Source organism: Eschrichtius robustus, chromosome 13 (assembly GCF_028021215.1).
Source record: "Eschrichtius robustus isolate mEscRob2 chromosome 13, mEscRob2.pri, whole genome shotgun sequence".
Classification (NCBI taxonomy): domain Eukaryota; kingdom Metazoa; phylum Chordata; class Mammalia; order Artiodactyla; family Eschrichtiidae; genus Eschrichtius; species Eschrichtius robustus.
Window position 1 is genome coordinate 6,629,087 of NC_090836.1, and position 16,716 is coordinate 6,645,802.

Genomic DNA, 16,716 nt, shown 5'->3' on the forward strand with positions numbered 1-16,716 from the left:
CACCCACGCCCCCATGGCCCACATGGTCCCCAAGACACCGGCTGTGACCTTCTTCAATCCAACTCTGATTTCTCAGGGCTTCTCCTCCTGGCAGAGGGCTGCTTCCCTGAGTACCATCCCCATGGTTCCCTCGCCTGCAGATGGATCCAGGGGTTGGAGGGTTGACTCCCCCGGGGCAGGGGGGCAGGGCCAATGGGGGGATCAGAACCAGAACAGTCCACACAGGTTGAAAACAAACATTTTATGTAAAGACGTCCTTTAAGGTAGGTGGAGTTCCCATCGCAGACCTCTCCGGGACGGCTGCCCCAACCCGAGGGAAACATGAGTCTGGGCCAAGTAAGAGACAACCTGGGGTCTGAGAGCAATGGAGGGTGTGGAAAGTGGGTGGGGAGAGGGCAGAGTCCAGCTCAGCCGGCTTGGCCGAGAGTCAAGGTGCTAAACTCCTGGCTCCATCGAAGCACGAGGTCCTCGCTCTTGGCCTGGGTCAGGACGGTGTACGTCTCATTCTGCAGACATCTCATGCGGGACACCTGCACGGGGATTGGGCGCACGTGGTCCGGGCAGGAAAGCCAGGAGCCAGAGGTGTCGGAAATTCAAGAACGGGAGGTGGGCGGGCGTGGGCACAGGGAGCAGAGGGCAGGAGGAAACTCAGATGTGGGTTTTTAAAGCGGGGAGAGACACCACGTAGCCCGAACCGCCCCCCCCCCCGACCCCTTTCAGAAATGAGGAGTCCGAGGCTGGAGAGGAAGCGACTTGGCTCAGACGACTTGGTGAGTAAGAGCAAGAGGCAAGACTGAGGCCTCAGCCTCTCAGGCCCAACCCGGCTGGGGGTTCTTCCCTCCTGGCGTATCCACAGGGCCTCTGATCTGCAGCCTCCCTCCCTCCTGGAACCCTCTGCCTGGGGGCCTGGGAGAGCTGCTCACCCCAAGGCGGGAGGAGTGGGGACAGAGCTCCACGGAGAAGGCTCTGCCCGGAGATGCACCCACTCTCCACACCCTTGATGCTTGGATGCCACGGGGGGCCCAGAACGGACCAGCCCTTGGGGCTGACGGGAGGCAGTGGGGGTGGGCGGCGGCAGAGTGAGGGGCTCACCTTCCGGTTCCGGTTTCTCATCATACACTGCTGGCTTTTGAAGGCACAATAGTTCGGGTACTGCACATATTCTGTGTCACAAATCTAAGCCAGGAGCGGGGGATGGGAGGTGGGAAGACATCAGAAGCCTCACAGACACCAGCCCTGCAGAGCGCGCCCACGATGGCAGGACCAGAGCACAGAACCAGACCCTCTGCACCCGGGGTGTCCCCTCTGCCCTTCCTGTCCCACCCTCAGCCATGGTTCAGTTGCTGGGAAGAAGCCAGGAGCTGGAGCTGAGAAGGGGGTGCCCTGCTGGTCAGCTAGCTGGGAAAGCAGCCGAGGGACGAGGGCCAGGGAAGGGGCACTAAGGGTCCAGAACGCGGGAAGGGGCCCAAGCAGTGATCCCGTCTCAGGGAGCTTCCTAGGGGCGGTTTAGTCCGGAAGAGGGCAGAAGTGCCTCTAGTGTATGACCCGGGGGCAGTCACTTCCCTCTGTGAACCTCGCCTGACCATCTATAGATCCAGGGGAGCAGCTGAGGCGGTCCGAGACCCCTTCCAGATCTAGGGGCCCAGGGAGGAGAGCTGGGAGGAGACCCCTCGGCTCAGATAAAAGCCCTTTCTTAAGCTGCCTCTGCTTTTCCTGGTCTTGATTTTTCCTGCTAAACCACAGAAGGGAGGGGCCGGGCTTTCAGCTACAGCAGCTAGTTCCATGGGGGGGAGATAACTCTGGGGGCGGGGAGCAAAGTTGATCCCATTGAGAGGGAAGGCACTGGAAGATTTGGGAAGGAGCCTCCAGACTTAGGCAGGGAAGCACTGGGTCACTGTCACCAGCCGTTTGGGGCAGAGATGAAGTCCCCACCCCACCCCCTGCAGGTAACCGGCAGAGCTGGGACCAGACCTGTCTCATGCCCCCATGCCCTGTGCCCGCCCAGCCCTCCAGATTCCTACTCCTTTGCTAAGCACAATCCTGCTCTCCTGGGGGTCCGGGGGGTCTACTGGAGAGAGGCAGGAGGCTCAGTGAGGCCAGGGGCCCAAGCCCCCCTCCACATCCTAGGGCTCCCCAGAGCAAGGGACCAGAAGGAACCGGGGTGAGCAGGGTGGGGCTGAGCTTTGGGGAAGGCGCTGACCTTGGTGGGGAAGTCCCCATCCTGGAAGCTGAGGAACTCAGTCTGGAGCCAGCTGGCGACTCGATTGTCTTCACAGCCCTTGGTGGCCAGCCGGGCACACCAGAAGTCCATGCGCAGCCCGGCGTACAAATCCAGCCCGTAAAAGCGGCCCGATTTTAGGGTCCCTATCTGTGGCACAGGGCACAGGGGAGAAGTGGGCGTCCTGGCCCCCCTGCTGCCCCAGGCCCCCGGCCGCTGCAGGCCACTGTGCACGGTACCTGGGTGCCGATGGACATGCTCTGGGACGCCAGCAGGGGGCTGATGAAGGGCGTCTTGTGGGAGCTGTCACACTGCTGCCGCTGCAGGCTGGCCTCCGAGTGGCACTGCTCCAGCTTCAGGGAGCAGAAGTCACAGAGGGTACATGTAGCTACGTGTCGCCGCCCAAGGTTGTCACAGACCTGAGGAGGAGTGTGGCTGAGGAACTGAGGCTGAGACTCCCCCGCTTCCGCCCTCCAGAGCCGCTCCGCAGGATGTCTCCGCATTAAGTCTTTTCCAGAAGCTCCTGTGGCTTTTCCCTGCCCCCCTCCCCAAGGGTCCTCAAGGACCTCCCGTCGGCTCTCTATTTCTTCACCCTCTTCCTGGATAATTTATCTACTCACAGGTAACATTCATCTCCCTGCAGGTGACACCCAAACCTTTACCATCACTTCTGATCTCTTTCCTGAGCTCCAAATCCCCACGGCCAAGTGCCTGACAGACGTCTAACTTAGCCTGTCTGAAAAAGACTCATAACCCTCCCTTCCTCTCCGCTAATGATAACGCTAATATTCACAAAGAGTTGGCACGGTGCTGCGCACCATGGCGATAAATGCCATCATCTCCTTTGGTCTCCACAGGAACCTTCTACTAGCATAGGTACTAAGCAGGCCTCCGTTTGCCTGACGAGGAAACCGAGGCTCCGTGAGGCTGAGTCAATTGCTCAAACCCACGTCTAGTGCATGTGGAGCTGAGGCACTGGTCCTGGTGCTTCCAACTCCAAAACCTGTCCTCTGCCCGAGCACCTAGGTTCAGAACCTCCAAGTTCTTGGATGACATTTTGGACGTGGAGCCGATCATCTCCCGGTGGGGCTCTCTGCCCTGAGCGAGTCTCCCCAGCCTTCCAGGAGGAAGGAGGATCTCGCCCTGCAGCATCGCCAGTCCGTCCCGTCAGCGTGTCACAGTCACAGAATCTCTTACGTCGCCTTGCTTGCTCCTCCTCACAGCACCCGGGGGACGCATCATCATGTCCCCGACCCCAAATCATGATTGAATTCTCTTTTCTTACCAAATTAAATACAAATGCTTCAGACTGCCATTCAGGATTATTCACATCATGACCCTTATTATCTCTTCGACTCTATCTCCAGGTAAAACGGTCTCCTTACTGTCCCCTCAACCAAGCCTTAAAATCCAGTGAGCCCTCCACCACTCCTGAACTTCCTCCACTCCAAAACAAAAACAAAAAGACCCAGAAAAACTCTCTCTCCAGCACCTACCACACTCCTTTTGTAATGCTACTGAATCCCTGCTCTTGGCTCCCTGCGGGCCAGGAGCAGCAGTGTGCTTGTTTTTTTGGTTCCACGCGGAATTTCTTCTCTTTCTTGCCTCAGAGACTTTGCACATATTGATACTAAACCCCTTAGCAGGAACCTCTACCAACCCCTTCTTTTGCCTGGTTAACTTCTTTTTTTTTTTTTTTTTTAATTTATTTTTATTTATTTATGGCTGTGGCCATAAATAAAGCCCTTGCTTTCTCTAGTTGTGGCAAGCGGGGGCCACTCTTCATCGCGGTGCGCAGGCCTCTCACCATCGTGGCCTCTCTAGTTGCGGAGCACAGGCTCCAGATGCACAGGCTCAGTAATTGTGGCTCACGGGCCCAGTTGCTCCGCGGCATGTGGGATCTTCCCAGACCAGGGCTCGAACCCGTGTCCCCTGCATTGGCAGGCAGATTCTCAACCACTGCGCCACCAGGGAAGCCCCTGGTTAACTTCTTTTAGCTCCAGGTCTCAGTTTACACATCAGTTCCTCCAAGAGGCAATTCTCCGATCCTGCCCAACGCGACGTTTGTGCTCTCCATCTGCTCTCTGCACTTTGTACTTATCCGTCATGCATTGATCCTGCCACACCGTTCTCCCTGCTTCCGCGTCTGTCTCTCCCACCGGACTCCAGGAGGACAGGGGATGGGATCTGTTGTACTCATTGCTAAAATACCTAGGACAGAGTTGCTAACATCTCAAATACCTAGCCCGATCAATATTTGAACAAACGGATGAATGGGTGGCATACCAGCTCTCAACAAACATTTGCTAACTTGCACTTTTTGAAAGTCCTATTTCCTGGGAATAGGACTTGCTGGGTGCTGAGGACACGTCGAGGCTGGGATCTCTCTACAGATCCCCGGAAAGGGTTCTATGATCCCTCTGGAAAGAAGAGCTACATCTAAGGTAAAGCCAAGTCCTGCCGGTGGTGAATTGGTTCAGGAGATGACTCAAACCTAACAAGGCACAGCCACAGAATGAATTCTGGACTGAAATGGATTCCAGACTAGGTCTTGTGCCTTCCTCCTCTAAGGGGAGCTGGAGATACCCTTCCAAAGAAGGGATTCTCACGTGGAGAGAATCTCTCCAACGATGCCTCGGGCTTTATGTAGCCCCGCCCATTCCCCCACTCCCCAGGCCCAGAGGATGCCCGGTGAGCGTGGAGCCATTAAACAGCATGGTGGGCATACCGACTTCCCGAAACCAAGGATCTCATCCTCCAAGTGCTGCCAGGCCTTGGCTGTAGGGGTTATGACACAGGTGTTCTCCACAATCGAGTAGCACAGTGCCAGCAAGGCCTCCACGTGGGGCAGCTGCAGGAGACTGCAAGAAGATGGCACCGGCTGGGAGGGATGGGCCAGAGGGCTGGGGCAGAAAGCCCACCCAGTCTCTTCCCCTCCCCTTAGCGTCTAGTCTTAGTCACACACATTTAGCATGCTGGATGGGGCCTTGGAGGCCTCCAGACCAACTGCCTCCTTTTACAAATGAGGAACTAAGATCCAGAAAGGGGAAGTAAAAGTTGCAGTGCTCATCAGGGCCAGAGACAACCCCAGAACCCAAGTCTGGCAGCTCTAGGTTCAGGGCACACCCTACTACTTCATGCAGAGACGGACGTCTGGGGCAGTGCTTAAGCCCATGATGGCCACAGAGCAGGCGAGGCGGGCAGTGGCTAGGTGCACCTGAAGCCCAGGCAGATCTGAGTGGGTCTGGAGGCCGAGGCTGGCAAAGGGGGCTTCTCATTCCCAAAGAGAGCAGGGAGGGTAGGGCCGGTGGGGCAGACAGAACTTCCTGTACCTGCCGGGGCTCTGGGCTCTCCAGATATTCTCCTCCTCATATACATCATTCATTTCATCCATTTCCTGCACGGATCGGATGAGCTCTTGGATGCTCTCCATCATCATGGGAGTGGACTCCACTTCCCGCACCCGGGGAGTGAAGGAGAAAGGGTTGGAGGATGCAAATTCAGACTGGGTCTTGGGCTCTGGGTCTGCCGGCAACCCAGACATAGCCTCCGGCGCCTCCTTTGTGCCCTGTCCTTCCTCCTGCTTCTCCTCCTCCTCCTCCTCCTCCTCTGCCTCCTCCTCCTGCCCTTGCTCCTGCCTGTGCTCCTGCCCTTGATCCTGGCCGCCCAGGGACAAGGAGGATTGTAGCAGCTCCTCCACGTTGCTGTTAAGCCGCTCGGGCCAGGGCTGGAAGGCCTGTCGTTCTGTGGCTGCAGCAGGGTGTGGGAGGGACCAAGAGAGAGGAGGGAAAGGGACGGTCAGGTTTCTGACCCCCGGAGTCTTTGCTCGCAGAGGGACGCCCATAAACACATAAACACACACAAACACATACATTAACACAAAGGCAGAGGAAGGCAGCCCAAATTACACATATTCACGCAGTCGAGCATAAAAAACACAGGAAAGAATACAAATATCAAAATAAAAGAATATTACCATGGCGACAGTGGTGGCGGTGTTACGGGTCCCCTTTCCACCTCCCTTACAAGTGGTCCTCTTCCGTAACCCACCTCAAATACCACCTTTTGTCCCCCTCACTTAGGAAACACCAAGTATTCTGAATACCTAGTAACCAATCCTTTCTAGAGTGAAGATGTTAGCTGGGAAAAGTCTCAGAGCACTTCTTAATGCAAGAAGGTTTTGGGGAGCTAGGAAAAATCGGTTCAGGGCAGAAATGTACGTAATGCCAGAAAACATCCTGGGACAGGAAAGCCCTAACTTGTATTCAGAAAAAGCAGGCTCTCCCTTCTGTAAATAGCTGCCCGTGGCCACCTCCACCGACTCATCTCCCCATGTCCCTCCCACTGATGCCTTAAACCCTGGGCTCTGGGACTCGTGGGAGGAGAGGCTGGGAGTCTCCCGGGGGCTGGGAGGGTCTCACCTGTGATGTGGGAGGACTTGGGGGAGGTCATCGTCGTGAGCGGCACTTCAGAGGAAGTGTCCACCTCCTTGAGAGTGTTTGGTGAGAGGATTGAGACTGGCTGGGAGCACCGGATCCTCTGCAAGGAGAGAAGCAAAGTGGGAACGCCTTTCCCAAAGGGCGGACTTCTACTCCTGCTTATCCTCAGTCCCTGTCCCTCGGGTCTCCTCTCTCACAGTTCCTGGGCGGGAATGAGGGGACATGGCCCCCGGTGGAACTCTCTAGACCTGAGAAAGGGTCTCCTGCAAGATCAGACTCCCGTCTGGCCCACACTCCTGCCTTCAGTCTTTTGCATTTGACTTGAATGACATCACTGACCTGCTGGAAGGGCTTATCTCTGCCTCCTCCCATCCCTCTTCCCTACTTTTCTTGCAGTAACAGGATTGTTCTGACAGTCTGAATGCCCAAGGTGAGACTGTACGCACGTATAATCTGGGTAAATGATGGCAAAGTGGCAGGGAGGGAGGACCTAAGGCTGGCTTGGAGCCACTGCCACCCCCTGTCCCTTGATCCTTGACACCAGATCCAACCTCTGTCCCGGCCTCACCTTGGCGTAGTAGACGTGGTTGGAGCAACGGTACTGAGTAAACTGGCAGAAGGACTCAAACCAGGAGGCATAAGGGAGGTCGGAGCAGACAGCGCCTGGGGAAGGGCGTGCGGCGGCGGTGAACACACCAGGGGGCACGCCCTCTGGGAGCGGGCACGCCCTCTGGGAGGGGGCGGGACGGGGCGGTGGGCTCCTGGGGTCTGGAGAGCCCAGCACGCGGGCTCAGGGTGAGGTGCCAGCCATCCCCTCGCCCCGGGTCCAGCGAGCACAGGTCTGGCCCTCGAGGCGGGCCCTCACCTTCCGGCACCAGGCCGTGGTTTTCATACTGGTCCAGCTGGACGAGGGTGGGGTTCCGGCAGCCGTGGGTTGCGCGGAGCCGGCAGGTGGTCTCTGCCTTCCAGGTTGGGGTCAGCAGCGCAAAGAAGCGCTCATACTCGGTGGGAGAGAGGGGGCTGCCCGGAGTGGAGGTCGAGAGGGCATCCTGGGCGGGGGCCGGTGCCGGAGGCAGGAGCAGCACTGCGGGGCGGGGAACAGACCACGGATGGACCCACCTCCGACACCCGCCGGGCCGGGCGGACGCAGCCGAGGGAGCGGGGCCGTGCACACGGGGACCGGGGCGTCTGGCCGCCGAGCCCGCGGGCGAGGGCGAGAGGGCTGGGGGGGGGGGGGGTGGCGGTGGGAGGGGCTGGAAGCGGCCGGCCCCGGGGAAGGCGGTTCAGAGACGGTGCAGGGAGGGCTCCGGGGGCGGACGCGCGCTCACCCCTCAGGAGTGAGAGAAGGGAGGCGGCGGCGAGCTGCCTCATGGCCCCGGACGGTCGCCCGTGTTCCCCGGACCGAGCGGCCTCTAACGGGCCGAGCCAGGGTGCGAGGCAGCCGACGTCACAAAGGGCGGGGCGGGCCTCGCGGAGGCCGGGGGGCGGGGAAACGGACGCTGGGCCCGGCTCGGCTGGAGGGCGGGTGCGGGTCCCCGCGTGTCACGCTCCAGCTCGAGAGGACAAGGAGGGCAAGAGTGATCACTGACTCGCTGCCTTGGATGGCGGAGCTCCCGTGTTGTTCCTTACGTGTGACAGCTGTTTCATCTCAAGGTGATCCCATAAAGTGGATACTGTTATTAGCCCTATTTTACAATCTGCCCAAGAGGGGGTGAGGCCTGGAAGTGAGGCGGGCAGAGATGGGACGTACATCACAAAGTCTGGAGAGGGCGCCTCCAGGTAAGGAGCCGAAGGAGAAGCAAGAGGGGGTTCGGGTGAGGAGGAGATGGGGCATAAGGGGGGCTCAGTCTAAGGACGTGGTTTCGTGGTGGAGGCGGGCCAGACAGCTCACTGGTGTAGGGCAAACTACGTGTTTTTCTGTTTTGTGTTTAAAATAAGTCAGGCTGATACTTAGTATAATTGCTCACGTATAAAGCGCAAAATACACATTTACTGGAAATTAAGTGAAAGGTATCTGAGGGAGAAAAGATGCAGAATCTTAAAGGTTTTGGAAACCCCTGGTCTGAGGCACAGTCCCCAGGCAGCTCTGGTGGTTCCCAAGTTGAGAAGTTGTGGATTCTGGGGCAGAGGTACCACTTCTGGTTCCACATCTTGTCCCACTTCTGGCATGTCATCCTCCCACCTTTTAGCCAACTCAGAGGATGCAAAATATGCTTAGCACATGGACTAAAATAGTATCTCTACAATAAACACAGCAGGCCAACATGTACAGCTTTTATTCACCGACCCAATTCCTTTACATATGAGATATCTGCACTCCACCCTGCCCCTCCCACTCACAAACCAGGACGAATCCTCTTGGCACAGAGGAAGGGGTGACCCTTCAGCCAGGGCCACAGCCCAGATGATCTGGAGGAGCCCCCGCTGGAAAAGCAGGAAGAGAGTGAAGAAAGTTTATCACGCCATGGGCCCCCCACGAGGGGAGGGGATCAGGAGGCTGGGGGAGGGCCCCATGCTACTGCCCCAGTCCTTAAATACAAAGCAAGGGGAGTAAAGAGGACCATCCCTCAAAAATACAGCACCAACCTCAGCATGGAGGCAAAAGGACAGTGGGCAAGACCCCTTCCCTCTGAAGGGGGCGGGCTGAATGAGAGCACATACCGTTAGTGGCTGCAGCAACCCCCGTACCAGGGTCTGGGTGCAGCCTCAGCACCAGGAGTGGGGAGGGGAGGAGAGGGGATGACAACTCTGCGCCACCCACCTCTCCCTGACCCCAGCCAGGCATCCCTCTCCCCACTAGCCCAGGTCAGGGGACGTGGAAGAAACTGCGTTGGAATCCAAGGCCCTTGTCTATTTCTTCTTCCGTTCTTGGGAGCAGCGTGGGCAAAACCTACAAAGGAACGCGACAGAGAAGGGGGAGAGAGTGAGCGAAAGGGAGGATGCCCTCTGTCACTCAGCTCGCGACAGTCCAGCCCCACCGCAGCTCTCACTCACCACTTCCCCCGAGGCTTGGTGGTCAGCCCCACACAGGCAAAGTGGAACCACTCGATGGAACACTGGGAAAGGAAGAGGATGGAAGAAGCAGAACTCAGGGACCAGGGTGGGGCAGAGGAAAGAAGAGACCCCCCCACACACACCCTCCATTCCCTCCCCCCCCCCATCCCTCAGGAGTACTCCCTTATTCCATCCCTTCGGAGAATTCTTGAAGGGTCCAAGGCCAACCAACTCCAACTACCTTCCTCCTATCCCGAAGTCCCACTATTCAACCGTTACCCCCCTTCTTGTACCCAACTCCCTTCATGTCCCCCAGAACCCCCCCATCCTCAGGCAAAACAGCTCTTACATCAGGGTTGTCACAGCCAATCATCTCTCCATAGGAGACCTGGTGACAAAGGCAATAGGTGGGTTCGTTGGGATCCACAGGCATATCCAACACATCAGAGGGGTGGACACTGCCAAAGGTCACTGAGGGCATCCCATACTCAGGGCTTCTGCGTGCCAAGAGGAAGAGAAAGTGTCATCTGCAGGAAGGGAAGCTACAGCTTGAGATGCTCAGAGCCAGCAGAGGAGGTCCTTGTGGGGCTAGTGATTTGTGGCTTCTCCTCTGTATCCAGCAGATACCAAAATGGCAAGGAGAGTTGTTGGCACAGAAGACAGCAAAGTGGCAAGGGGCACTGTGGCTGGGGTGAGGTGGCGGGAAAGAGTCTGTCCCTTGGCAAAATGCTCCCTGACACACTCACGTGCGCACAAGTTTTAACTTCTTCTGGGCGGCCTTGGGGGCTTCTTCGTCGGAGTTTTTCCCTTTGGAACGAGCACGGGCAGCTTTCTTCTCCTTTTGAGTCCGGCCTTCTAGGCAAGAGGGGGGGAAGCCAGAAGGCAGGGAGACAGAAGGATGGGTTAAGTCCCCCTCCCCCTCCCCCTCCTCCAACCCGGTGGCCCTCCCTTGGAGCTGAGGAGCTGGCTGGCTTCTCCCTCGGAGTCCTTGCCCCACCTCTCACAGCCCCGCCCCCCTCCTCACTCTTTTTGCCTTTGCTGGAAGAGCTGTCATAGTCACTTGACTCAATCTGCTTCTCCTTCAGATCAGCCTCAAAACGGGCCAGGTCTGTGTCCAGTCGCCGAATGTGTTTGTCCACCTGGGTGGGAAGGAAGGAGAAGGAGGAGCTACAAGGCTGGTTCCAGTAAAAGAAAACAGGCTGAGGCAGATTCTGTGGATCTCCCAGGCCCAAAACAGATCCCAACACGGCTGAAGGAGGGGGTCTAGAACCCCGAGGAATAGACGGGAGGCAGGTGGGGAGCCATGAACAGGGCCATACCATCTCATAGGTCTGCATGGCAAGCTGCACCTTGTCGTCACCAAATCCCTTGCACTTGCCATAGGCTTCCTGGATCTGTCTGAGAAGGGCCAATTTCTCCTCGGAGCTCAGGCTGCGGGCGCTACTCATATACTCAGTGGCCAACTTGTCAATTTCAGCCTTCAGGTCTACAACAGAGACAGAGGCCTGGTCACAATGGCCCCTGAGTGGCTAGATGGAACACACTTCTTCCTCTTGCTCCTTGGACCTTTTCCATTGACCATCATAACCTTCGAATTAAAACGTACTGAACGTTCCTAGGTACTGTGCCACGTACTCAAGTAATGCAACATGTTCACAATATTTGTTTCAAAGGTGCCTTCGGGTGCTGAAAACATTGCTATCATAGTTGGAACTGAATTTATTGAACCATAATGAGGGATTCTTTGCACCCGGCACTAATACGAAGTGTGTTTTTGTTGCTGTCTGAAGATGCTTCTTTGCAGGGCTTGCTGCCTCTTGAACCATGAACTTTGTCTCAAAAGCCATCTGGTTTCTCGTCTCGAAAACATCCCACGACAGCTCTGAGTGCTACAAACCAGGCTGGGTCATCTGCTGCTGCTGGCTTCCAGGTCTGTACACCTATATCTCATCATTTACAATTAGGCCCTGCTCCATTCACGGCACAGTTCTTCGACTTACCGCCCACCCTGTTTTGCTCATCGTTTGCACCTTGCTTATCCCATCACTTTTTTTCCTGTTTGTTCATTTTAGATATTGCTCCAAACGTTTCTGCAAGGCTGGTGACGTCCCAAGACACTGAGACTTTAGATGCCCACTGCCCAATATTTGGTCGTGCTCACAAAAAATGTCGATGGAGAAAAAAGTATGACTGCGACACGGGGCAGCAACAGGTAACAGGGAAGACCTGCGCGCACACTAGGTTTACGCCCCGCTTCATTCGAGGCCCTTGGAGGAAGCTGGAAAAGCATGTATGTAGTTCAGTAATCTCCACCTGGTCTTTCTGTGCATGAACTCAAGAGCTGGAACTGTATTACAAAGCAAAGAGCTGGTGCTCGGCATTCGGCAGGGAGTTCTCAGGGGCCTACGTCCAGGATTTTAGATGATGTTCACCTTTTCATGAGTAAACTTACCAAGAGTAACTTAAATCACAGCTTTAGGTATTCTAACAACAGCTTGTTATATCCTTGGGCACAGTTACATGAGGACGCACCTATATATCCTTCAGCAGGTGTGGGGGGATAGCTCCAGCAAACACCTTCGACCTTGACGAGACAAACCTGACCACTGTAGCGTGGCCTCAGGCTCCAAATGAATGCCTCAATGCAGCCAAACTCGCTCAATGTCCAGGCAAGGCCACAGATGGTACCTAGTGCTTCTGTACGGCTGAAGAATATAGTGTAGAGATCCTGATGTTTGTTAATTGCTGCTTTTCCTTCTTTTTTTCTTTCTTTTTAAGATCTTCTCATGCAGCAAAGTTCCTGTCTACCAGCATGAGTTGCAGTCTAAAGCCACAGTGAATTTTGTGACAGTAACACTAACAATCCAATGGAGCAGAAACATCCTAATCTTCCTATAAACATACTGCACATGGAGAACAGAAATGATTCTAGGAGTGACTTTGGCTTTTTTAATTCTTCTTGAGGGAGATATAAAGAGCATAGCATCTTTGAATTCTTGAGGCACTGTCACAATACTCCATGTGTTATGGAAAAGCTGACACACAAACGTGGGTCATTATTACTCTCCTTTTAAGAATTGCAAGCGAGTGAGAGAGAGAGAGAGAAGCTGCAGCAATCCAGGCCAGATGATATGGTAACACCAAACAGAAGCAGAAACGATCACATGCACACTCACTATACACTGGACTCCTTACTCTGTACGTACCCTCTGTTCTTTGGTCCAGGTCCCTCATGAGCTGGAAGTTTCTCTGCAGTTCAAAGGGGAGGTTTTCAATACCTGGGGAGAAGAGGAGAAATTGAGCCTCCCTGGACGTCCTAGGCCCTACAGCTGCGTTTAAAGAACAGGTCCAGAACAGCACTCAGTTTTCCCTCCTTCAAACCGCTGGATTATCTGTGACAGCACTCATCATTCCGCTCTCAGGAGAGGTCACGTCCGCCTCTTTCCACAACTAACCCCTCCATCTCTGCACAGCTTTCCCACCCTTCCTCCCTTCAGTGACTTTACAAATCAGCCGTTCCCTTTCCTTTCCTTTCCACCTCTGTCTCCAAGCTCCTTGCCCTCAGTTTGCAAATACCCTCCTGGCATCCTCCACCACTCATCGCACACACACTTCCAATCTGCTCTCCATACAACAGCCAGAATATTCTTTAAAAAATGCAGATCTGATCAAGTCACTATCCTATTTATAACCCTCTAGTAACCTCCTACTGCAATAGTCCTATTCCGCACTTTCTGGCCCTTGCTTCCCTCACACCAGCCCTAACTCACGTCAGTCCCTGTCTGTGCTCTCTCTGCTCTGTCATACTGGCCTCCTCTGAGTGCCTTGAACTTGCCGGTGCTCTTCACGACACTTGGCTTTTCACACGCTACTCTCTCTGCCCAGAATGCCCTGCCCAGTCTTCTTCATCCCACCTCCACCACACCTCTTGGCCTACAAATTCCTGTTCATTCTTCAAAGTTCAGCTCAACCCTGACTGCCCCAGACTCCAACAGGTGCCCTGGATGATGCTGTCATGCTATTTTTTTTTTTTTTAAATATGTATTTCGCTGCGCGGGGTCTTAGTTGCAGTACACGGGATCTTTGTTGCCGCGTGCGGGACCTTTTAGTTGCGGCATGTGGGATCTTGTATTTGCAGCGTGTGGGATCTAGTTCCCTCCCTGACCATGGATCGAACCCGGGCCCCCTGCATTGGGAGCGCGGAGTCTTAACCACTGGACCAGCAGAGAAGTCCCTGTCGTGGTATTCTATGTCTACCCTTTTGGGCTCTTATCCAATGTACTTAAATAAGTAATTGTGTAATTAGTTATTTGGTATGTCTCCCCAGCTCTCCAGAAGGGTTAGATGTATCTGTCTTCTTTCCTGTTTCTCTAGAGTTTAGAACTATGATATGCATACAGAGGATCCTCAATAAATACTTGAATAAATGCATGAATACTTAAGTCTCTCTCATAAAAGAAAAATCTCTTCGCGTGACTCCACTTCCAACTTTTAAAATGCCTCCACTGCTTTAACCTATAAACTCAGGTCCGCCACCACCAGTTTACTGAGATTAAGTCATCAATGACTTACCAAATCAAATGATCGGTTATTAGTCCTATCCTAAAAAAAATTACGTTTGCAGCATCTGGCACCATCTTCTCGTCTTCGAATAACTTTCTTCCTCTTAAGATTCAAAATCTCATCACATACTTTCTAGCAATTCCATCATTGACATCTCCTTAGCCAGTCCCTTAAATGTTAATATTTTCTTGAGCTTACACTTAATTTAATCCTCTAATTTTCTCACTTGCGTTCTCTGAATGATCTCCATCTCATTTACTCTTACAGATACAATTACCATTCCTATGCTTAGATCTAAGTTGAATAAATATGTTACTGTTACTCCTGAATTTCCTATCTTGTTGATGATTTACTGTCTACCTCACTTCCCAAACAGGAAATAGAGAAGTCACCTTAGATTCCTCCTTCTCTCTCAACCACCCAGTCACTCAGTCAATCCTGTCATATTTAACTTCTAAACACTTCTGTCACTCCCTGAGATCAGGTCCTCATCTCTGACCAGGACTGTTATCACTAACTGATCTCCCTATTACCAATGTCATCATGCTCCAATTGATCGTACATTTATTTTCCTTTATATAAAAAAAAAATCACTCTATTTAGAAAATCTGTTGGTTCCTCATTATTTAAAGTGCACGCTGGTGGACTTCCCTGGTGGTGCAGTGGTTAAGAATCCGCCCACCAATGCAGGGGACACAGGTTCGAGCCCTGGTCCGGGAAGATCCCACATGTCACGGAGCAACTAAGCCTGTGCACCACAACTACTGAGCCTGCACTCTAGAGCCCGCGAGCCACAACTACTGAGCCCGCGTGCCACAACTACTGAAGCCTGTGCGCCTCGAGCCCATGCTCTGCAACAAGAGAAGCCACAGCAATGAGAAGCCCGCGCACTGCAACAAAGAGTAGCCCCCGCTCACCACAACTAGAGAAAGCCTGCGGGCAGCAACGAAGACCCAATGCAGCTAAAACAAACAAACAAACAAATAAATAAATATAACGTGCAAGCTTCTTAGCTTGGCTTAAACGACCTTGCACAACCTAGCCCCAGCTACCTTCTCCAGTCTCATTTCTTAGTCTTCCACCTCGGAGTCCTATACATCAAACACTCTGGCCTCACTTTTCCCTGGCTTTGCCACAAACCCATCATAACACCTTTGCTGATGCTTTCCCCAACCTGCAATTCCCTCTCCCTCTCCGCACTCAACCTTCAAGTTTCTATACATCACATCCTCTGTAAAGCTTTACCTACACCCCCAGGTAATGAGCCCCTCTTTCTCCAGTGTTACCTACTGTCCTTTTAATGTATTTCTATCATTTCATTTGTCACACTGTTTTATAAATATTAGCAGAACCTGTGTTCTACTAGACTATGAGCACTTGAGGGCAAGAGCCGGGTCTTATTCATTCTTGTATATCGCCAGTACCTGCCATTATGTCTGACCCACAGCAGGACCTCAAAAAGCGAATGAATGAATGACTCTCAACGGTAAGGCAAATGTAAGGGCATAGGGTGTAACACCAGATTTCCATTTGATGGGAATTGGATCTTTACTCCAAGAGGAGAAGGCTTCCAGTTCATCATCTGACAGTGGTCACTCGTAACCCCCCATCCCCACGAGAAGCCGCTTCTTCAAAAGAACTGGTTGGAGGAGCCGTGAGCAGATCTTCATCGCTGCTCCAAATGGCAGTGGATGATATATCAATACGAAAACGACCGATTCGGAACGATTTTAAGAAAATGATATATGCTGAGGCCAGAGACCCTGCAGACGGGGGCAGCAAATATCTTCCCGGCTATGCCCACCAGCCCTTCAAGAGCCGTCCCCCAGCCCTGCCGCGCAGCCCCTCCCTCGTCTACACCCCAGAGCGAGGCCTCGACCCCGGTGCCCCGCCCCCTATTTCTTCACACCCTCCAGTATTTTCTCTCACTCAACCCTTCACGACTGTGACTTTCTGACCACCGAGACTTCGGGGCCGTAAAGCTCCTCAGCCCCGATCCCCCCGACCCGTCTGTGACCCCTGACCCCCTCCTCCAGCCTGCTCTTACTGTCCAGATAATGTTCCAAATACATCCCCGCAGCCATCTTGAAGCAAAACAAAGCAACTTCCGCTCCGCCCCGGAAGTGACTGAACGCGAAGGGAGCCGAAGCGCTCCTACCCGGCCTGGAGCCCTTCCGCCCTCACGAGGGGAACTTCCGCCCTCACGAGGGGAACTTCCGGTCTGAGTACAGGGCCCGCCGAGTCGCCTTCGCCTGGCGCAGACAGTAGTCCGTGGCGGGCCCGCCGGGTGCGGGGCCGGCGGCGGTGGCCGCCGCGGCCGAGGGCGCCATTTTGCGTCCTCGCTCAAACTTCCGTCCCCTCCAGGACGGGGACGTGCGGGCGTGAGAGCAAGGAAACCTGTCTCTTTGGGCTTTCAGTCCACAAAGAGTCCTTCTGAGCAGCTGGGGAATGTGAATCGGCCCCTTGGCGGAATGTGAAGCTGGCGACCAGGACAGGTGCCTT

At 54.3% G+C, this 16,716-nt stretch overlaps 2 protein-coding genes and 1 long non-coding RNA gene across 7 annotated transcripts; 1 reads left to right on the forward strand and 2 right to left on the reverse strand.

Moving 5' to 3' along the window:
* Nucleotides 1-226: 226 nt before the first annotated feature.
* On the reverse strand, nt 227-8,098 carry ACRBP (acrosin binding protein). The gene is made up of 10 exons (XM_068560682.1): nt 7,986-8,098; nt 7,523-7,741; nt 7,226-7,320; nt 6,640-6,757; nt 5,551-5,968; nt 4,947-5,079; nt 2,458-2,637; nt 2,201-2,368; nt 1,093-1,176; nt 227-530 (listed from the first exon to the last, which is right to left on the reverse strand). The coding sequence occupies exons 1-10, from the start codon at nt 8,026-8,028 to the stop codon at nt 408-410; spliced, it is 1,581 nt and encodes a 526-aa protein (XP_068416783.1). The 5' UTR covers nt 8,029-8,098; the 3' UTR covers nt 227-407.
* Nucleotides 7,937-14,093, forward strand: LOC137775055 (uncharacterized). Of its 2 annotated transcripts, none has more exons than XR_011075972.1 (4): nt 7,937-8,436; nt 11,442-11,581; nt 11,724-11,863; nt 12,877-14,093. It is a non-coding gene; the product is annotated as an uncharacterized lncRNA (long non-coding RNA). The 2 variants fall into 2 exon arrangements; XR_011075971.1 differs by having other exon boundaries at nt 7,938-8,436; nt 12,430-14,093.
* ING4 (inhibitor of growth family member 4) lies at nt 8,919-16,320 on the reverse strand. Of its 4 annotated transcripts, none has more exons than XM_068560685.1 (8): nt 16,262-16,320; nt 12,858-12,929; nt 10,971-11,137; nt 10,685-10,790; nt 10,398-10,503; nt 10,001-10,148; nt 9,652-9,713; nt 8,919-9,547 (listed from the first exon to the last, which is right to left on the reverse strand). In XM_068560685.1, exons 1-8 carry the CDS (start codon nt 16,296-16,298, stop codon nt 9,508-9,510), a joined length of 738 nt encoding a protein of 245 aa, XP_068416786.1. In that variant the 5' UTR covers nt 16,299-16,320; the 3' UTR covers nt 8,919-9,507. The 4 variants fall into 4 exon arrangements, 3 of the variants coding, with proteins under 3 accessions (XP_068416786.1, XP_068416785.1, XP_068416784.1); XM_068560684.1 differs by having other exon boundaries at nt 10,676-10,790; XM_068560683.1 differs by having other exon boundaries at nt 10,398-10,506; nt 10,676-10,790.
* Nucleotides 16,321-16,716: the final 396 nt, after the last annotated feature.

Bases quoted from the DNA above. Each gene is read 5' to 3' on its own strand.
- ACRBP (XM_068560682.1), bottom strand. From the start codon at position 8,028: ATGAGGCAGCTCGCCGCCGCCTCCCTTCTCTCACTCCTGAGGG. The intron at 6,758-7,225 runs GTGAGGCCGGGA...CTCTCCTTGCAG, and splicing joins ACCACGTCTACTACGCCAAG to AGGATCCGGTGCTCCCAGCC. The intron at 5,969-6,639 runs GTGAGACCCTCC...ACCCTGCTGCAG, and splicing joins CAAGTCCTCCCACATCACAG to CCACAGAACGACAGGCCTTC.
- ING4 (XM_068560683.1), bottom strand. From the start codon at position 16,298: ATGGCTGCGGGGATGTATTTGGAACATTATCTGGACA. The intron at 11,138-12,857 runs GTACGTACAGAG...TCTCTGTTGTAG, and splicing joins CCTGGACCAAAGAACAGAGG to ACCTGAAGGCTGAAATTGAC. The intron at 9,548-9,651 runs GTGAGTGAGAGC...GTTCCTTTGTAG, and splicing joins ACCAAGCCTCGGGGGAAGTG to GTTTTGCCCACGCTGCTCCC.